The 22,822-nt window shown below is 40.8% G+C and overlaps 1 protein-coding gene across 5 annotated transcripts in view; it reads left to right on the forward strand.

Annotated features, from left to right (window-relative positions):
• LOC149237750 (S-adenosyl-L-methionine-dependent methyltransferases superfamily protein) overlaps nt 1-22,822 on the forward strand; it is a 277,949-nt gene that overhangs the window by 41,616 nt on the left and 213,511 nt on the right. The window contains exons 2-3 of one of the 5 annotated variants that reach the window (XM_089372762.1): nt 20,465-20,556; nt 20,671-20,815. In XM_089372762.1, the coding sequence (XP_089228888.1) occupies nt 20,526-20,556; nt 20,671-20,815 (176 nt within the window). In that variant the 5' untranslated portion in view covers nt 20,465-20,525. Of the gene's footprint in view, nt 1-20,464; nt 20,557-20,670; nt 20,849-22,822 lie in introns of those variants that run through there. The other 4 variants (XM_089372761.1, XM_089372765.1, XM_089372766.1 and 1 more) reach the window with 4 other exon arrangements.

The following is a 22,822-nucleotide window of genomic DNA, read 5'->3' on the forward strand; positions in this document are numbered from 1 at the left end:
GCTCTGCTAGCTCTGCTCTGCTCAGCTCTGCTGAACTATGAAGAAGAAGAATTGATCGAGAATGTCTCATACCATTCTCCACTGACCCGAAGTCAGTCTCAGAGTGCGTACCACTAGTCCCAGACTAGTCTCAGCCGACCCGAAGTCAGCTTCATAGTAAGTACCACTCCTACCACTGGTCCCAGACCAGTATCGCAGTCTCAGAGAGTGTACCACTGGTCCCAGACCAGTTTCAACTGACCCGAAGTCAGTGTCATAGTATGTACCACTCTCACTGGTCCCAGACCAGTACTGCACTGACACAAAGTCAGTCTCGGAGTATGTACCACTGGTCCCAGACCAGTCACAGCTGACCCGAAGTCAGCGTCATAGTATGTACAACTCCTACCACTGGTCCCAGACCAGTATCATTGATCCCAGATCAATGGAGGTCATCCTAGCATAGGGAGTACGGTAGATACAACGATGCGTCCATCGGTACTACTATGGTCCCTAACTTCATTTCCCTGCTCATTGATCAGATGAGAGGTACTTCCCATGAGTCCCAGACTGCATGGGTAGGATGCCTCGACAGGAGAACTTAATCAATCCTGTCCTAACAGGAGAACACATCAATCCTGCTACAATCGCCATGGAGAACACATCAATCCAGGCCTCACAGGAGAACTAATCATCCTGCCACAATCGCCATGGAGAACACATCAATCCAGGCCTCACAGGAGAACTAATCAATCCTGCTACATAGGAGAGCGAATCATCCTGTTCCACAAGAGAGCGAATCATCCTGTTCCACAAGAGAGCGAATCATCTTGTTCCAGTGCACACCACCAGGGGAGGGTGAGTCACCCTGTGGTCATATGTTGCTTCAGTAGAACTGCAAGCCCCCCAGAGCTCCCAGAGCTCAATGTATACAACATGTAGGACCCTTCTTCAAAGGTCTCTCGACGACTCCAAGTCGTTCAGGAAAATCACAAATTTGATCTTTCCTAGGGGCTCTGTCCTGTGCATCATCCTAATGCGATGGAGCCTCCTTGCTCATCGACTTACCATGATGTCTATCTGCTGGAGCAATCGACGAATACGGGATTCCTCAATAATCGAATCCCACCTCTGGTTGTCACAGAGAATTACAGTGGTACTCATCATGTGAACAAACAGCTCACTGAAGAGCTTCAGCAACCAGACTGCCTCACAGAAGGCCATACTAGCAGCAATGTATTCTGCCTTGGTGGTGCTCAGAGTCACCGACGTCTGCTTCCTGCTCATCCAGGGTATCGAGGCAGATTCCAAAGAGAAAGAGCACTTAAAAGTGCTTTAGTGATCCTCCACACTGCCTGCCCATTCAACATTCGAATAATAATGCAATTTCATCTTTTCGGCAGTGTATCTCAATCCATGAGAGATTGTGCCCTGAAGATACCTCAGAAGATTCTTGGCACCAATCCAGTGAGGCTCAACCAAATATGAGCTCACCATGCTAACTGCAACACAGATGTCCGGACAGAGGTTCTCCAAGAACATCAACGCGAATGAGTTTATAAAACTCAGAGGCATTTCCCAAATCAGGTCCGACATCACTACCATATAACTTCTGAAAGTTAAGACCCTTGAGGTAGTCACAGGCTTGCAGCTTATCTTTTCACATTCAGAATCCAACTCCCTCTATCTCCTATAAATGAGAGGGTCTGCACCTGTCAGACATAGGTGCCGGTATGAGAGGTTTATCATCCACAACCTTCGAGTAATGGTTTGGATCAGTTTCACTCCTGGTGAGTCTCAGCTGCATTAGACAGCTATCAATCCTCTCATACTATGCCCGAGGTGTTTTGCTTCAAGCCATAGAGAGCTTTCTTCCACCTGTATACATGAGATTCCCGATCATGAGTCTTAAACTCCTCGGGTTGTTCCAAGCCTGTGGACCTGCTGCATGAAGGGAATGGTCCCCTTATAATATTTTCCTTCGGTAAATTTCAGACATGTACCTACATGCTCCTCTTTGAATTCAAGCATCCGAGTCACCATCTGACTCACAGACCTCCAGTGCTGAGTCAACGGACATGGTCCCCAGTGGACTTCCAGCAACTTGATACAACCCAGAACTCAAAACATCTTAACAAGATATATTTTCAAACACGTACCTTTCCATTGATAAGTGCCATCTTGTAACCTTTGATTTCCATTTCCGAGATGGTCATCGGGTTCTTCTTGCGATCAGGTACATAAAAGAGATTCAGGGGTTTCTTGCTTTCGTGGAGGAGTCGACCACTTCCTTGATGACCTGCATTACCAGTCATTCCTTTGATTATTGAAGATGTCCCAGGAATGATTGTTATCTTCATCAAGAGATGTGTCCCTGCCATTCGGACACTCCTTCGCATAACGGCCGAACTTATTTCAACAAGGCATCTGCCTTTCCTTTCACCCTTAGAACCGAACTTCCCAATGAAGGGATCATTAGATGGGCCATCAGAAACTTCTGCTGCGTCATTCTGATAACATTCTCTGCTTTGACTTCACCCTAGGTGAATTATGGGGAACCCATTGATCCTTCTGTCTTGTCCCAACTGCCTTTGGTGATTGCTCTTTCACTCTTGCTTGGGCATTGTCTTCACCTCAGCTCTGATACCATGTTAATTTTTGGTATGTTCTATGCTAGAGCAATTTATTTAAATTTTCACAATTGGCAATCACATCAGCATTATGATAAACTGCAGATAGAACATAAATATAAAACGCAGAAGACAAGCCAAGACAAGAGGACACAAGATATGGCGCAAGCCAGGGACAAACCCCACAATGTGTGGGGAAACCCTTTGATCAAATCTTCTTTTATCTTCAAAGTTCAGCAGAGAGAGAGAGAGATAGAGTACAATGATTTTAAGTCAATACTTGACTTGCCAAATAGGAGATCAGACATCAGAGATCTTCACCTTGAAGATGACACAATGAGGTTGCAGATCTGATCCCAAGGATTGAAGATATGTAGCAGATGAACAGCTCAGTCAGTTACCCATATTACTGAAGCTTTCCTTCCATAAGACTCTCCTTCCTTTGCCGATTCACTGATCATGTCAAGGCTGCTAATCTGGTACCTTTCATAAGGACTGGTGCATGGCAGACCTGGTCATTTGTTTAGGGCACCCTCTGAGAGCCACAACACCTTAACCATGCCCCACAGTTCACCTGATTACTGCAGCTAGCTTTCATACAATCCTCCAATGATACGCTGCCTTATAGGGCTGCTTACCTTCTGAACGCAGCTACTAGATAAAGGCCTCCAACTGCTGGCTATGGCCTGCGGCCTAGCCCATCAGTGGACTGTAACTTTAGTCCCTTCAAACAGTGATCCAAACAGCTCCTTAAACTACTGTCCCTAGCTCCTCCTTTTTGCGGATTCTTTTGCTCAGCACACCGAGATCAAGAACAGCTTGATTATGCCCAAACAATCCTGAAATAGGCCACGCTGTTACCTACAGCAATGTAGCATTATGTCAGCGGCTTAGGTGACAGCAACTGGGTCTCTTTGAGCTGCGTATAAGGGCTCCCCTTACTGCGGCTAAGGGCACTACTATACAGCTGCTTAAGACCTCCATTTGCTGTGGCTGGAACCTCCTTCTTTGACTGCGGCTAAGGCAGATTATGATTGTGGATAAGGAGTCTCTTTCTTGCTGCATATAGGGTCAATAGACAATGGATTCAGACCTTCATTTAGGGCCTATATTAGCCCTCCTCTCATCTGCGGATTGAGCCTCTTGAGACAGCGTATAGGGGCTTATTCATGCTGCACATAAGTCTCCTCTTATCTGCATTTAGATCTTCTTATAAGCCTGCGGCTAGGGCATCATCTGCACTGCGGCTAAGGCACAACTGAACTGTGGCTAGGGCATCAGCTGCACTGCGGCTAGGGCACAACTGAACTGTGGCTAGGGCATCAGCTACACTGCGGCTAGGGCACAACTGAACTGTATATTTTAGGTGTCCCTCCTTCTCCAAAAACCCAAGACGTGGAGAGGAGGAGAACACACCAAGAATGTGTGTTAAAATGACTTCAAATCCTCACCAATTTATACTAGAACGTAGATGATGAATAGACACGTCTATTGGGCTTCTGAGCCTACTCAAGTTGCTGGTCGGCTTGGTAATAATTATATAAACAAAATAAATTCATATCTCCATAAATACTTATCGGAATCGGATGATCTTTGGATCAATCCTACACCTCTCGACGAGAGGGATCCAATAAAAATATCAGCTGTCATAAATAAGCTGATCCACATGGAGTTTGGCCCTAGTTGCCAATTTAACAATCTTCTTCCTTATATTAATTCGAACTGCTCTGACCTCTAAAGGCATCGAGGACCTCCTATATATATATTTTTTGTGCATGAAATGAACATACATGTCTTTTAGTTAAGCCTACATGAGTTTTTAAGTGGTTGCATCTTGGGGAGCATTGCTGCAACACCACTTTCCATGTGTCCATTGGTATGACGCCCTTCAAAGCACTATACGAATACGATGTCCCAACATTTGCAGACATAATATTTGGGGATAGCCGCGCCCCTTTGGTTAAAGATTGGATTCAAGAGAGCCAAGATATCTTATGAGTCCTTAAGGACAACCTGCAAATGGCTCAAAACCAACAAAATATTATGTAGATAGACACAGGGTGGAGCACAATTTTGAAGTGGGGGACACGGTATACCTTCGTCTTCAACCCCATCGATAGTCATCGCTCAAAACTAAAAGGACAAAGAAACCATTGTTGTGAAAATCACGATTTTTGCAAAAAAGCGTGATTTTTTGCAGCATGGTGATTTAATCGTTGATTTTTTCTAAAATGAAAAAATCGCCAAAAGATCATGAAAAAATTGCGATAAAAATCACAATAAAATCGTAAAAGTCGCCAAAAATCATAAAAATGGTCAAAAAATCGTGGATGCTTTAGATACTTAAAATTGATTTTTTTGTTTTCTTTTATTATTGTTGCCTATGTTTGCCGATTTTTACGATATTTTCCTTTTTTGGACCCTTGCCTGTTTTATCCTGATTGCGATTTTCGCAACATTGAGAGAAATTGAAACCCAAGTTCTATGGGCCATGCATACTTGTGAGGTGAGTTGGAGAAGTGGCCTATGAACTTGCACTTCCCGAGGGATGTAAAATTCATTATATCTTTCATGTATTGTGCCTCAAGAATGCGTTGGGAAAGCAAGTAGTCACCTCCACTGAGCTGCCCTCATTGGACGAGGAGGGTGAGCTAATCCTGCTTCTGGAAGAGGTCCTAGAAACAAGGGAGCGAAAGTTGAGGAGCAGAACCATGAGAGAGTGCCTGGTAAAATGGAAGGATCTATTGGTTGAGGACGCCACATGGGAAGGAGAATAGGTGCTCAAACATCGAGAGCTGAAGTTGCTTGAGGGTAAGAAAACTTGGGGAGGGAGGATTGTAATGTCGTCGACCGCTTAGGAGTAATTAGATGGGTCCCGCTAGCCTAATAGTTTCCTGTTGGCTAAGGCGGGGGGAATTTTAATAAGGGAACATGAGTTGCCTAGGAAAACTTTATAATTGACTAAGGGGTGAAGAGGGGACACATCCTAGGTTAGTGAAAAGTCACTTTAATTTTATAAAGTGAAAGTTTTCTAAAGTGACTTAATTAAAATATTAAAAACGTAAAATGACGGCAAAACTGACCATTCAATTATAAAAAGAGAAAAGTGAAGAGTTTCTCCCAATTCTTTCACTTGCATTTTGAGAATTGGAGCTCTTGAAGAGTTTTTGGGAGAGAAGCTTATGGTTTGAGAAACCTTATCCGCCATAACTAGCTTTGGTACACCCTAGTTGGTTCCAAGAGTGAAATCACTTAGATTTCATCATTGCGCTTTCATGGAGAAAAAGATTTGCAGGAGATATTGAGCTGGGAGAGGTTTTATCAATTGATTGTATTTCCTGAGTTTGTGTTCTCTATATTCCTTGTCATAGGTGGAGTTATGTGCTACAACGGAGAACGATTTGGCCATTAAAGAGGGGCTGGGTCGAAGTGGTTATTTGTGGGCTCACCGGGAATGAGTCTCTCTACTAAAAAGGAGGTTGAGTTTCACCATTGATACCTAGGTCGAGTTTTGTTTACTGAGGGCCGATTTTCCTCCTTGTGGAAAGGATGAGGTCACCATTAAGAGAGGGATAAACCTCTTCCTAATTGGGCTTCATGTAACTATGATTTGGAGCAGTGGAGTGCCCTTTCATTTGCTGGTCGTATTTGCTATCTTGCTGGAGTATTCACTGTAGAATGAGAGCAGGAGTTTGTTCACTGTCCCAAGGCTGAAATCCCTCTCTTATCGGCGCTGTACAAGCTACTACTATCATCATGTGCTGAAGGGATAACTGCACAGAGGTTTAAGGGACCATCAAAATCACTAGTTTGTCATTTCTGGGTTGAACTCTGCTAGATAATGAACTACTGTACCTGTGCGCTAATTTTCTGAGTATATCCAAGTGTTGGGAGATGAAACATAAATATTAAATCGCTGTTGGACAGTGCTTGTAATTGCTAATATTGTAATTCAGAAAGGTGACCTCCATATCCCGTCATATCTCTCTCATTTGCTCACTGTTATTTCTCAAGCTGTTCCTCATTTATTGGCCGGAGCATAAACTATCGCTGGTATGTGTATCTTCCATTTTAATGCAAAGATGGTATTTTCTGTTCAGAATTGTTGATTGCATGTGACTGTAATATTGTTCATGCTATCTTGAAGTTTTAGTTGGCATTTATGTTCACTGTACATGTTTATTTGATGGCAAAACCGAAAAAGTCATCTACAACACTTTGCATACAAACTGCTTGTGAAAATATCTCAGTGAACTAAAATTTATAAACTCAAGAATTTCGTGGATTTCCCAACATATTCTGGGCAGGGTATCTTACATAGAGTCTTTGGGAACATTCTTGGACTTCTTGTATGCAACTGCTTACTTTAATCAATGAATGTTTCTGCTAGACTTTTGAGAGAGCTTTTATGTAGACAACAGTCAAAGAGGTTTCTTTTCATAAGAATATATACACACTTCAAAGGATCGATTCTTTCTTCAATATAGATGACTATGAGCTCCTTCTTAATTTCAATCCCCTTGAACTAGTCTAGACAAACTCCTTTTTCTGAATCCCAAATATACTAGCCCTCATAGGTCACACAACTATCTTGCCATTAATAAATTCTACTCTAACTATCTTCTTCTAAACATGAAATGGAAAGTAAACTTTTAATTCAAACTTGGTACAAAAGTGGATGTAGGATTATTGCTATGTACACCGACCATGTTCTACATTAACTTTAATAGTAGAGATCCTTGTGATTTTCTTCCTTGGGTTTCTTTGGAGCTTCTTCATCTTCAGCTGTTGATGCTTGATGTCTTTCCTTCCTCTTCTTGTTCCTAGGGTTCTTTGGACAATCTCTCTTGTAGTGCCCATATTCATGACATCCATAGCATTGGACCTTGGACATGTCTCTCTTTTCTAGAGATTTGTTACCAACATTCTTATTTTGAAAACCAAATTAGATATAGTTTCACCAACCCCTCAAATTTGATCTCTAATTTTTGATATCTTCATAAAATATGAAGCCACAATGTCATCCTTTGTCATCCTTGTTCCATAGAGTGATTCCTCAAAAATATCTTATGACCTGTTGTGTTGATAGAGTACAAGCTCACCAAAGTATCATAAACTTCCTTGGATGTAGACAATTCTGAAACAAAAGTAATGAGGTGGTCTTTGATGGATTCAAAGAGAATCCTTTGTGCTTTGATTTCACCCTTATTATACTTGGCCACTTCTTGAGCATTGTCTTTATCTGGTAGTGGAACTTTTCCTTCAACAAATTGCATGACTTCATTTTCTATAAGGACTAGGTCAAACCTCTTCTTCCAAGATTTGAAATTAGATGCCCCTTCAAGCTTGTTTCCCTTTGCAGATAGATGCCATTGGATCAAAAGTTTACTTGGAAGTGAGAGAGACAATAGAAGAGTACTTACTTGGAAGTGAGAGAGAGGTACCACAAGGTTGTCTTCAATCAAGCCAATAAGGTGTGATATTCAAGCTTCTTTTCTTCACCAAAGCTCTAATACCCTGATCCGGATTGGATCATTATAGTGTTTGTCATCCATCTCAATGCTTTCAGAGTGGAAAAGTTGGAGGAATCAGCTCACGAGACTGTTTTTATTGGTGCGACCCAATTTGGCAAAACAAGGTCTAAAACCTAATAGGAGCTTTTTGAGGCATCAAACAACGTTTTTTGGAGGTAAAACTTTGCCGCTTTAGCGTAACACCTTTTCATGCTATTCTACACACAAAGATCTTTCCAACAATGCAAGAATCGCATCAATTAGAGTTTGTATGCGAAAGTTATGCCATTAAGAAGTTGAATTTCCTGTTTTCACCACCATAATTCGAGAGGATGCCACGCCAGCCCCCAATATTCATGAAAGAGGGGCTAGCCACATGATTATGATGTAGACGACTCTAGAAGAGTCTATATTGTAACTTTGGTTAAGAGTTGAGGTAGTCAAACCTAACCAATAGTAGGCTATTGGGTTGTGTTATAACCGGGCCACTAGGAGGGAAAAGGGATTCCATTTTTTTGAGTGCATTTGTTCCATAGCTGAAAAAAATAGCTAAGAGGGATAGGAGATAAAGCACATAGAGAGGATTTGTGCATTGTAGCAACCCACAAGCCACATGCCATATTTCTTTTGTACTTGCAACCATATTTCCATTCAGAGAGAGAGCAGAGAGACCTCACCTTCTTGCTGGGTTTTTCTCCCGAAAGGGTTCCCAGAGCATATCTTGTGTCAACTGTGTGTAAGCTTTTATTTTTTCATTCTCTATGTTCTGCAAAATTAAATTCGCATGCATGCACTATTAACAGTAGATTTACAAATCCAAAATTTCAGATTTTAATATAATATTATCGGATCTTTTGTGACAACCTGTTCTATGGAATATCCATGGCAGTTTACGAATCATACCACGTTGAGAATCCAAGTGCAAAAGATGCTAGCACTTAATCTCTAATTCTTGATAATTACTTGTAACAATTATGTATCTTCTTATATCTTTTACTTCTTCTTCATCAAACAATTGTACATTAGAAATTCAACCATATAAGATCAAGAAGCCAAGATCACAATGCACAAGAGAATGCAAATTTTACCCTGGAAAAACCCACAATGGGGGATGAACCAGCAATCCTTTCCTTGTAGAATAATATCAAAATGAGAGATATCCAAGCCAAAATCAAGACCAAAACAACCACCAATATACCAAGTCAAAATCCCTCCTCAAGTCTCTTCCAAAGAGTCAATGCTAGTCAAACTTTGCTCCGAAACTAGTCAAAGTCAGAATTTCAGAGCTACAACTAGGGCTAAATTTCGGTCTGCAACTGACCTTAGAATTTCGGCCTCTTCAATAGAAAGACAAACCTCCCACACATGTGAACTGCAGCAGATCAAAGATTCGGTTAACGAGGGAATATTCTTCTTGTTTTGACTTTCCTTCTCTCTCCTTTGACTTGTCATCTTCTCTCCTTCACTAGGTGCATAAATCTTTCTTGTGTGTTGAATGAATAAGCTCCGAAGTAGGTCGAATAGGTCTCTTATATATAGCTGTCCAAGAGGGTCGAATAGGTGCCACTTGGAAGGCTAGGCCGACTTGTCCAAAGAAGGGCTGACTTGGTCATCTTGTGAATTTATAGACTCAAAAATAAAATTCAATTTTTCTTTCTTTTTCAAATATAATATTTTTCCTTTTTCTTGAGCATGAAACCCATGCTTTAAACAATTTGTTTTTGACCCAAGCATGTAAAATATGCTTTAATAATAATTGAACATATGACAAATATACATTATGAAGACCGATACAAGTTACAATTTCAACACTCACTTCATCAGTTTGTGGTAATCTTTAGACCATCATCGGGGAGCACTTCCACTTTGCAAAAGACTTCAACTTCTAGCCAGATTCATAATTCTTCTAGGGATTGCTTTGACCCTAGTTCGAAAGTTGGTGGTTGGCCTTAAACCACCATAGATAGAAAATTTCGGGTTCTACTACCTCACTTGGTTTGTGGTCTTTCATAAACCACTATTTTAGAGAGCACATCCAACCATTGGTTGTTACATATCTTTGTATTTTAGCTCTCTTCTTGGACTCATATACACCTCTTCGGATTAAGGGGGGGGGAATGTGGAGGCATAATCCTCTTGGGTTGTGCAAACTTGGCCATTCACTTGAATGGAAGGCGAAAAGCCTCAAGTGAAGGCCAACAAACATGAGACGTGTAAGAGACCATCTTGGAAGATGGAAACCAAGGGTCAATGAAAAATGTATTAATATATATATCCTGTGAATAGAATGTATAACACATTTATCCAAATTTGTCTATTATTAGGTGTGTATGTTCAACAAGTTTAATAACATCAGTGAGTTTAATTAATAAAATAGTAAGAATTTTCATAAGAGAGGCTTTCAGGCATTGTTACCACTTAATCTAGTAGGGTTCCTTGGAGGGGTTCCAAAGGGGCAACTACTAGACCAAGTGGCAACAATGAGACAAAGACCCACTGTCACCTTGGTCAATTGGACTTTCACTGATGGGAGGAGTCCCGGTATAAGGGAAATCACTATGAATGATATATCAATCATGGAGGGATAATGATTTCAATAGCCCATTCATAGGAGAGACTCAAATGAGAGGACTTGCTGAAGAAGCGAGTTGTAGGGCTCTCCAAGAAAGGCTTATGAGGAAACCTAGACCTAGGGATTAGAGATATTCCTGATAAGGGATTTCCTAGACCTAAGATTCATAAGGGAAGAAGGTTTCTAGGTGGCCTTGTGAAATAATGAATGATGAAGGTATGGGACCACAAAGAAGCCCAAGAGGACCCAAGCAAAGTCTAGGGTTTCAGGTGAAACTTCAAACAAAAGATCTAGACCAAGCAAGGGAGAAGAAGAGGGTCAATGAAATGTTGATTTCACTTGAGTTTTAGTGCAATGACCCTTGAGGAAGCCACTAACCAAGGAAACCTAGGAACAAGAATGATTTTGGAGCTAGGGCTTGGGATATCTCCAAATCTAGCCGTGGAAAATGCTTCAAAATTTGTGAGGACCAAGAGAAAACCCCAACGCAGGTTTAGACCAACTCGCTCTCAAAATGGATGGCTCAAATGAATTTTGCTTGATGCCTAGGAGACCTATAGGGTTAGGAATTAAAAATATAAGAAATGAGGAGAATTTATGGTGATCACCAAGGACTTGTAGACCAATGCCTTGCCTATTGAGGAGAATGGAGTCAAAGCGATTTCAATTTAGGATTCTTTCTCTTTCAAGGAGCCTTATTGCACCTTCGCATGCCCTAGAGAAGCAGCTACAAGGTGGCAACAAGGATTTATACTTCGTTGTGCAAAATAATGGAGTTTCAAGGTGTAAAGAATTAACCCACCCCTAGGAATAGTTTTGGCTTCTTTCCAAGATGAATAATGTATACAACGAGCCAAGATTACAATGTGTTTATAAATTTCGCATCATCAATTAAGGCACAAATTAAGCAAATGTAGCGTTCCATACATTAGACAAATTACATGAAAATTTTCGCATAAAAGAAGCACTTACATGACAAGAAGACTATATCCATCCATTAGACTTGCAAAAATGAAGCTCCAAGACAAGTAGCAAATATCCGAACATCAAAATGCATCAGTTAACATCCAATTCGTCCATCAAATTGCAGGTCCGAGATCTTTCTAAGTGATTCGATTTGCCTAATTAGGCCTAATGATGCCCCTAGTAATAAAATAATTTACAAAATAACATACTTTGGTGACAAGCCCACCAAATAGCTCCATAGTAAGAAAAATAAGGCTCTCAAGAGGGCGAAAATAGTAATACAATAGCTAGAAGGGCCATTGAAAGGCCTAGTGAAGTCCTTCATGTGCCAAAATGAGTGGAAGGGCTCGAAAAATAGTGATGAAGTGGATGGCCCCTTGATCTCCAAGCAAATGACCTGTGGTGCTCCCAAGTGGTTGTGGGGGCACAAAATCATCCTCATGGGTCTCCAACTGGATCGAACAAGCATGTATCCCATCTGCAAGGGCTGGAACAATGATGCAACCCCTCCCTTTGTCTCCCATGGTGAGACTAGTGTTTTTGAAACCGGCCGGTCTTAACCGGTAACCGGTCAAACCGGTCAGTCAGCTAGGCCACCAGTTGCGACCGGCTGAAAAACCCAGTCAGGAAGGTGCTTTGGCCGATTTTTGACCCTAACCTGTCCTAACCGGTCGGTTACCTGCCATGCCAGCCTCCACCATTTGTATTGCTGTTTTGTTTGTGGGGATCCTATCTCTGACATGATTGGAAGCTTTGAAATGAATTGTATGAGGATGACTAGCATTCTCTCTCATCACTTGAACCATATATGCATGAGATTTTAGATCTGAGGAAGAAAAGTGTGACGAAGGCCTTGTTGTAGTACCCCATGTTTCTATTAAATAATATGCATGTCATCATGTCTCAAATGAAGCACATTGTGATGATGAGATACACTTGCATGAAGGCAAGGGTTTCGTAATTCATATTCCCTTCCAAGTTTCTGAATTTAGGAATGATTCTTTTGATGATTCGGAGAGGGTATATTTTGTAGAAGAACCCTGAAGATGAAAACCTTTTAGGTGCTATCGTTCCCTCATGTAATGAAGAGCATGACGGCCAAGAGGATGAGGATTTTGATACTTTTTTTATTGTAAGGCATAGATGGCATTTGTATTACTGGTTTGTTTGTGGAGATCCTATCTCTGACATGGATATTTAGAGTTTAATAAAGAAATGTCTAATTGGCATACTCAATTACTCCAATTCCAATCAGCGTCAAAGACCATCTCATGAAGCATAGAGAAAGCATTGTAGGGTCTATCTTTGATGATCTCAGAGAGCCAAACATGGTGGAGGCAAGTGAACCATTTTTCATTATTAATGAACAACCATATCTTTTCATCGTGGTGATTCAGTGTGTTAACTCTCAAATTTGCCTCAGGCTGAGGAAGGCAAAACTCAAGGCAACATCAAACCATGCTCAACCTCGTAGCTAGCCCTACGAGGACAGGAGAGGGCTCTCTCCGGGTCTATCTCGGCAAAAGGTCTTCAAAGGGGCTGAGATGACTCAAATTTATACTGATTTTAGGCTAGTAAAGAGATAGGAAGATTTTGATTTAGAGTTTTGAGTTTTTGTTGGAGAAATGGGAAAACCAATTTTGGGTGCGGGGATTGAGGTCAGATTTTTGCAGAGATCGAGTTGGGGCGAGTTAGGCAATAGTCTTGATGTCTTTTGATCAGGTGTATGGACAGATTAGATTGACAAGGAGTTGAAGAGGGCAAAGAGAATTTGGATCCTCTTCAAATTGATGAAAAAACATAGAAAATCAAACAAACTTAAAGGCAGAGCATAACAATCTATGGATTCTACCTTAACACTTCATTTGTTCAATTGCAGAAGATGAAAGAAGGAAAGTGATACACATTAACAACTTACAATTACAGAAAGAAACACACCATCAACACACAAAGCCACAAGGATCCCAACAGGTGCTGCAAAATCTCTGATCTTTCCTTAGCCCAAATGTGAAAAAATATGTACAATAGTGTCCAAAATCTTCCCAAGAGTCCAACCTGTGCTACTGAATGAAAATTTACATATATAGACCAAGCTAACCTCATTCCCTAACCTCTAGGGGTCGAGCTCCTCCTTCTAAGAGCAGTTTCAACAAATTCTAAACATGGAGCAGGAATCTAGGTGACCAAAACAACCTGCCTCTAAAAAGAAGGAAACTGATTCATTACATTAATTGCTTGCTAATTTGTGAATGAATCATCTAGAAGAAGGTAGATAAGTGCCATGTTACCTTACATACATCAAATTACATCATGTTGGGTCAAAAATTACATTAAGGAGTGAAACTGGTGAAAACTGGCCGAATTCCTGAGCTGGACGATGAAAACTGGACCAAAAACCCCAATGCGTAGCGCACATTTCAGCCTGTTTTTGGGGCACTTCCCGACATCCAAATTGAGCTCATGATAGCTCGTTGGAAAGCCCTGGATGTCTACTTTCCAACCCAAGTGGAATTTTCCAATTTGGAGCTCATTTGCCCCTCCAAAACTGCATTCTCCTAGAAGTACTTCCAGCTGTTGCAAAAGGTGGCAACAAGGTGGTTTTCATGATGTTTTTAGGCCTTTTGATCATCCAGAACTTGATGAAATGCCTTGGCAATAACTGAGCATGTATATTTCATCATGACAAACCCAAAAATATAAGGTTTTTCTCTAGCAAGTGCCCCAATCAAAAGCGAGCGCGCGGGTGCGCTACCCATTGAGCAGAAAAAATTGTTTTTTGAGACCAAAAATTTCGAAATGACAAAATTTTCTCCAAATTTGCTCAAATTCGGAGCGAAGACCCTCCATCATGTGTCATGTTCAGCCAGCGAAGCCTCGGCCAAAACTCGAAGCGGATCTAGCCTCTTTCGTCGTTTTAGTGCTTTGCTCAACCTCCTTTGCAAAATTTTCATTTTTGCTTTACAAACATGCATGCGAGCCCAGTAATGATTCTTCATGTGACGAAGCAAGTCTTTGTCTCTATTGGCCTTTGCCAACAACCCCTCCAAATGTCGGTTGACCTTCTCAAGCACAAATTGCCGTGCAACAGGTGTCAAATCGCCCGGTCTTTTACGAGCCAACCTACGGTCTTCACGGATTCGTTGCAGCTCTATAAGCATGTGCTCGTCCTCTAACTGTTTATTGCGCTGCTCCAAGTATTTGATTTGACACTCTGCCTTCAGCAACTTCTCATTCAAGCTATCAATCTCGGTTTTTTGTTTCGAGCTAGGAGAGCTCCTATCCACATCACTCAATGCAACATCAACATCATGATCACCGGAATGGCCCTCCTCGTAAATTGGCTCCTTGCCTCTGTCCTGAACCTGTACCTGTACTGAAGAAGAAGGTGAGACCCCTTCCACACCATGTGGAGATAATACTCGCCGTGTAGCTGCAAATAAGGCCCTGTGGCCTCGCTGATATGTCACACATGCTGGAGCGCTGACATGCTCGGTCTCAGGAATGTCAAACTGATGTGAAGGGCCTCCCTCATCATGAACAATCTCGGGAGGTGGCTGTGGCACTGTGAAGAGGTCGCGAGAAATGAAATCCTCCCAAGTAATACCCTGCTGCGCCAGCTACTGAACCACTACGATCTTGATTAGCGCATAATGATAAATACTCCTGTGCTGCTGTGCTGGGGTCTTCCTTTGTACTAATACAACCATCCTCTCTATGTTGTGAAACATGAAGTATGGAATGTTCATCAGACGTACCCTTGTAAAATGCATCAACAAACGGACATGGTACGCATAAAGACGGGAAAATCTGCCCTCACAACTGAAATAGCGAATGATGAGCTTCATCAAAGGTGCAAACTAATCATTCAGGTACTGGAAAGGAAAAACTCTACTCAAATGCCTCATATACCCAAGTTTGATGTATGGCTCATAATAGGACTTCTCTAGTTGCTGACGTTTATTCCATTGCTCTCCAATATTTGGTATCCCGGTGGCCTCTGCAATAGTCTCTGGTGACAAAATGAAATTAACTCCAGCAAGGTTTACATGGCCATCATGTAAATGTAGAACAAACAGGCGAGCTAATTCACGATGATGTTGAAGTTGTGAAATTAGCTCGCAATAGTGATAGCATCACTGATGGCGAAAACAATCCATTGCAAGCGGGCAAGCCTACTATTGAGCTAAAGAAGTGGGATCTTCTCTGAGATGCTTTCCACCTTTGCCACCTCTGCGAGACCTCCGAGGCACATTACCCTCTGTTGTAGAATCACTGTCATTCTCCTGCTCATAAGTTGAATCTGTATCTGACATGACTTTGGAAACACAATGACTGCAATATATAGGAGGTCTGCAATATGTAGGATGTATGTTGTAGCTGTGGTGAAATCACAAGTTTAACACATACTCAAAAGCCAACCTAAACATCATAAAACTTATGCCATAATGGACATTCTGTTTTATTGTGGGCATAAAACAGTCATAAGGACAGTTTGACAAATGAACCAAAATATGAAGTATTGTTTGGCTCAAAGCTTACATATGGATATGAGGCTATGTTTCACCAAGGGAAGGCAGAAAAATCTTCACCAATCATCCATAAATACCCTTAAGGCAGATTTTGGTGAGGCCTAGGGTTTCAAATTTTTTTTACATTCATCACATCATATTTCTCTTCAAACCCATTATAAACAATATGAAATTGATTAGACCGGACATAGAACACCTACTTGCAGATTTGGAGGCAATTAGACACGATCTGGGCGCATGAACATAGAGAAATTACTTGCTGGACTGAGTGCGTAGCGCACCATCTCAACGCGTAGCGCACGGTCCGATGCGTAGCGCCCGTGTATTTTTACACTGGCCGCGCTAACCCAATGCGTAGCGCACTGCCCGGTGCGTAGCGCACTGTCTCGATGCGTAGCGCACCCTCCAAAACAGTCTACAAGTATGCAACTCACGGATTTGGCCTTCAAACACTTAGACCCGATGTTGCTTTGGGATTTTGTGAGTAAATGAACTTGTTTTCCCCTTTTATAAGTAAACAAAATATCTCATTTGATTTAATTTGATTTCAAAACCCACTTTGTAAGGTTTGGCATTTTTCACTTTTGGTCTTTCCATACAACACTGCTTTTTGATTTTTTCATGCTTTTCTGAGGTTGGACTGATCATTTTTGTTGATTTTTTGCAGGGATATGGCATTTGGCTTTGGAAAAGATCAGAGGCTTGCATCTGAATCTTCTTATGATGAAACAAATACAAATATTACAAAAATAAAGTTTGACAATTTTTAGTTCCAAAACAGAGTTTTGGACTAAAAATGCCCTTAAATGCTTTTTTGAGAAAGAATATAAAATGAAAATCTTTGAAAAACCTCATGACCTGCAGGCTTCTATTACATATATGCAAAGGACTGAAAACCCTAGACTCTAAGACTAAGACTCTTCTTTAACGAAACCAATTATTTATGACGATGAACTTTGGCAATTGTTCTAGGAATTTGGACTAACCCTGCAGGTACAATCATGAGGAAACACAAGACAACCAGACCCTCTTGTCAGTCAATGGCATGCCCCTAGCGGAATGCAACGAAGTGGAACATGCGAGACACCTAAAAATAATATGCAAAAGCGAAAAGATCTCTGACGGAGGGCTGTAAGGACTGACTCTAACACAGTGCAAGATAAAGGTTTTTTTATGGCAATAAAATTGCAAACAAAACAAATTGTTTATTTGAGTCATTGCTTATGTATTTTACTATTTTGTCGATGATATGTATTGCACTCTGTGCCATTTTGATATATTCAACTTTACATGGTATATAAATGAGAAAACTTTGCATATTTTGTCTCTATTGGCTTGGAATCATGGTTTTGAATCTTAAAAATAGTTTTGTTTCATTAAAAAATAATTATTTAATGTATTTTTCTAAAACCGGTTTGTTTAGACCTAACCAGTCCTGGTTCGACTGGTTCCGGTCGGTAAACCGGTTCATTAGGTGGATCGGTCCGGTCACCGGTTCCGGTTTTAAAAACATTGGGTGAGACACAACCTCATATGGGCCCTGGATCAACTGCCAAGTGTGTGGTGCAAGTGTGTAGCCGACTGGGCAAGGTGGTCCAGGTGCATCATCATCATCAAACAAGTGGAACACAAGCGAGAAATGAGTGGTGCTAAAGGATCCCATGGCATGGCTATCTACTCTCTGCTATAGTGGAGGCCCATGGCTCTCAACGCACACCCTATAAATGCCAATATGACCCTTTGGAGGGCTTGGACCATGTATAGGGAGACCAAACCCCAGGACAAAGACCCACCTACAATCCTGCATAAGATCTAATGCGTCTCCTCACCTTCTAGTACAACAAATCATTAGTGTAATTGAACAAATGAGCTTACAAGTCATGGAACCAAGTGGGCACTTCATAGTGGCATGCCCTTTCATAATGGGATTTAGAGTGTACAAGTGTCCCCAAGTTCAAGAAGGAGGTTAATCAAGGACCCTATTAAGTGGTTTCTACCTCTAAGGGAGTGACAGGTCCATGGTACATCAGGCATATAGCTGGTGTCATGTGATATAATAATGGAACAAAGTGGGGCATCAAGGAAGGTTTGAAGCCACATGCCATGGTACAAGGGTAGCCATAAGGAGGGAGGCCCATACTTGGGTGTATAGGTGTAGGAGGGAGCTATCGTGGTACATGAGTTACCCCGACATTTGTTTTTCCACCCTTCATATGCCTTTTGCTTTTTATTGATTTTTCTTTTATAATTGCTCGGGGCTCCAGGGAATGAGAGCATGATGTGTAAGATATAGCAGTGATTACCCCCTTAAGGTTGGGCAATTCATCACCCACCAGGGGTTGGGACAATCATGGGTTCCTTAATGATGCAGGGGGCCAATATGAGGGGCCCTAGGAACCAGGGTGATGGCCATGATGATAGGGGTAGAGCTCATGTTGGCTTTTGCCCATGTGCTAAATTTGTATGTCTGACCATCTTTTGCATTTTATGGTACATTTCCTATTGAGAGTGGCCAAATTATGCTTTTTACTTTCTTTTTAGTTGCATCAACCTTCAGGGCATAATTCTAGGCCCGACCCAAAGTGTGGATAAGGGGAGGGGGAGGCTAACTCCTTGTGGACCCAATGGACAGATGTGGACCCAAATGGGAAATATGTGGAAAGGGATTATAATGAGCGGAGGGGAGTGAAGTATGTGATGTCAAGAAGTGGGACAAGGCAACCAAAATCGAGGTTTCCCATGTAGTGCCACCCTTATAGCTAGTAGCCTATAAGGAGATTCCACGGGACTAGGATACAAGGTTAACCACTCAGTTGGACAAGGGGACAAGAGTACAAACCAAGTCCACTCTTTCCGCTGAATCTTCCCACTAATCCATGCCCAAAAGCGTCTATGATAAGTAAACAAAAATGCCCAACTACATAATGAAAGCCATACCTTCTGGCTTGGAAGGCCCACCTTCAAACACACGATCATGATAGATGGGCGAGGATGCATAATGGCTGGCTTAGGTGGCGGACGTCAAGCTATCTCGGGGCTTCCGGCTGCCGGCTGAAGACAATCTAGGAGAAGAATTCTCCTATGGGTGTCGCCCACAGGTGGTGGGTAACAGGTATTGCAATGAGGGACTTTTTGGGAATGGTACCACTACAGGTAGTCTGGAAGAGACTTTTTGGGCTAAGAGCAAACATCCTTACAGACTTGTATTTGGTCTAGTTGGCATCCACACCTTCTCAGGATAGTTTTAGATCTTAGGTGCTGAGTACTTATGAGCATTCAAGTGTTGTTACTGTTGTTTTTCTCCTGCTGTTAGTATAGTTGAAATTTGCTATCAGGTCTACTGTTGGTAAATTGGTAGAATTGTCTGTTGTTAGAACTGAATCCACTGTTGCTGGTACAATCATTACTATCTGTTTCTTTTTTGGTTGCTGCCGTTAGCACTTTAACTTTCCATTAATTTGTATCAAAATTAAAAAAACTAGAAGAAAATCAGATTCCGGTTTTTGGAACATAACAGAAAGTCTCTAGAACAATGTGTGTATTAGTTGAGTTTGATGGCTTCCTTAACAACAAAACAAATTCTGTTATGTATATTTACTCATGATCAGATTATATATGTAAAGGAATAGTAATAGTGATCAGATTATAAATGTAAAGGAATAGCAATAAATCAATTTCTATTGCCTCTTTCATTCTTTTCTCTTCGATGTATCCAGAAAAAACCAGGACTTATGTTCAGATAGGCTCCAGAACAATGTGTGTGTTGGTTGAGTTTGATGGCTCCCTTAACAACAAACAAATTCTGTTATGTATATTTACTCATGATCAGATTATATATGTAAAGGAATAGTAATAGTGATCAGATTATAAATGTAAAGGAATTGTAAAAGATCAATTTCTATTGCCCCTTTCATTCTTTTCTCTTCTATGTCTCCAAGAAAAACCAGGACTTATCTTGTATCTGGTTTTGGAAGACTGGAAATTTCAAACATTATAAGTTAAACTTGTAGTTTCATCTGGATCATCTTTTTGTGCAACTTGATCTCAAGTTCACAGAAATTGAAAGTGATTTGTTAATGCTACTCATCTTCTAACTGAATCCTTGAGTGTGTTGGGTCCTCTTCATCCTTAACTTCTGAATCCATTTCAATATACGCTATCCTCAATTTAGATATGCTCAATATATTCTGCTTTGGATGATTGTAATAATGAAAAGTTCTAATAAGACATGATATGCAAGATCATGATAGCACAAAAGGGTTATGTTATGGCCAGGAAAACATACAAGTTAGGGTCATCCTTCCTTACTATTGGTTGACGTAACAAATTGTCAACAATGTGGATTATCCTCAAATATATCATTTCAAGTAAGAATTGTGGTTTACTATAGTATTAGAATGGTACTTTATTCTTTAGAAGGGAGTTTGCTTTGTTCGTATTTTTTTGGTTCTTGATTGTTTGTTTGTCCTTCTTGACTTCAGTGAACGAGTTGAAGCAAAATGAGGAGGATCCCACCTATTGCAGAAGTGTTTCGTTAGAGAAGTCGAAGTTTGATTTGCATTTGCAACTTCTTGCAATCCAGATTCCTCAGGAGCTATGTAGGGTTATTACTCGCATTTTGCATGGGTATATACACTTATTCTCGTAGTTCAATCTATTGTGAGTCTGATATTTGTGCCATTTTAGCCATTTCAATTTTTATATTGTTGGAATCATAAGTTGTAAACGTTAGAATTATCTTTTTGAAATTTTAAATAAATAAATATTTCACCACATTGATAAGGTAAGCTTCAACAATATATTTGATTATGAATTGCCTTGACTACTTTTTCTTTTACCAAGGGAAAAATCGTAATTTTCATTAATAAAAGTGAAAACTACATACTGTAGATGCTGATATAGCATATCCAAAATGTGACTGTTGATCACTCAACAATCATCTGTATAGTGTCCATGCATCATCCAATATACATAATTATACAAAAAACTGTCGGTATCTCAAAATAAAAGCACCTATAAATTACTGTCCTGTATTAATGTCATTGTATCTGCTAAGCATAATCATCAAAACTGTGATATATAAGTCAGTGTACAAAAGACCAAAATAAGGTGTATGATATGTGTGTCATTCAAGATCTGCATATGCGCGAAGGAGCTCATCAAAAGGATGGTGATAGTAATGATAGTGTTCATTCCCATTCTGCTCTAATATCTGCCATATCTCCCGGATCTGCTACGCGCCTTCTTTGGATAGACATTCGGAAATGGCGTTCCTTTCCCTGCAAATATGATGACATGTAATAAGATCAAACTGTCCTTTAATCATTAATACTTCATTCAATATGTTCCTGAGTGTGTGCACGTGACATATAGACTGCTGGTTAAACCAATCAACAATCACTCTGGAGTCACCAAAAACCTGTAGCTGTCGCCACCCTTTTTCTAATGCAAAGAGTAGAAGCAATCTGAGGCTATATAATTCTGCAAAATTGTTTGTACCGGACCCCAATCCACACTTTAGCTTGAAAAAATGATCACTATTTAAATATAGAATAGTCTGCCTGCTGCATCTGCCGTTTTGTGCTGAACCGTCAAAGTAAGCCCACGACATGGTATGATCAATGTGTTCAACAACGATCGATCGAGTTTTGGATCTGGCTCTTCTTTAGGAAGGAGATTATATATCGCCACCACCCGAGCCCCAATCTGCTCTGGATAAATATCTTTGTCTTGAAAGATTATTCAATTTCTCCCAAGCCATATGCCCCAACAAATAAGCGGAGGAAGGCTCCATAATTTGTTTGAAGAGGCGTCACCCCACCACGACCTCTAGGCCTCGTTAAATGATTCTCCCTACCATCTGATGCGAACAACTAAAGCTTGATAGATCATATTCCATATCTGAACTGTTTTAGGATCGGAAGCAAAAATACGATCTACAGATTCCTCTGCGCCTTTGCATAAATCACACCGTGATGGGACATGTAATGATCTATTTTTAAATTATCGCTTGTAGGGACTTTATTTTCCAAGAGACACCATAAAAGTAATCGAGCTTTAGTTGGGCTTTCTTAGTTTCCATATATGCTTCCACCACCATAACTATACCTCAGGTTCTTTTCCAGCATATACTTATACATATCCTTCTTTCAGAGTGTATCTCTCGTGCGCTGAATGGATCCAAAGAAGTTCATCCTCCCTATCAATTATCTTGACATGTGTATTATTGAGGGTTCTGATGTAATCATTTCACAACTGATGCCATTCTACAGGTAAATTTAAAGGCTGTGCTGATAGCCAACCCTGTCCCCAAATAGTTGTGCTATCCGGATCAACAATTTGATTTAATTTTTTTTACCTCGCACAGTCAGATAATTCACCACTTTAGGAGGAAGGATATGCTGATCCCCACTGCCTAACCATGGATCGAGACCAATTCGAACCCTCTCACCTGATCCCAGTCTCCATGCCAATCCTGACCCAATGATGTTGAAAGAATCAATCACTGGCTTTCATATGGTTGATACGTTTTGTTTGCTCTAATTTTGATACCGAATCTAGTCCTCCAGAGATAAAGGGAATATATATTTCCTTGATACAACTTCCGTCCATAAACTGACTGTTGTTAACATT

This window comes from Pinus tabuliformis, chromosome 8 (assembly GCF_031772625.1).
Source record: "Pinus tabuliformis cultivar Carrire ecotype Pingquan chromosome 8, CPIR1, whole genome shotgun sequence".
NCBI lineage: Eukaryota > Viridiplantae > Streptophyta > Pinopsida > Pinales > Pinaceae > Pinus > Pinus tabuliformis.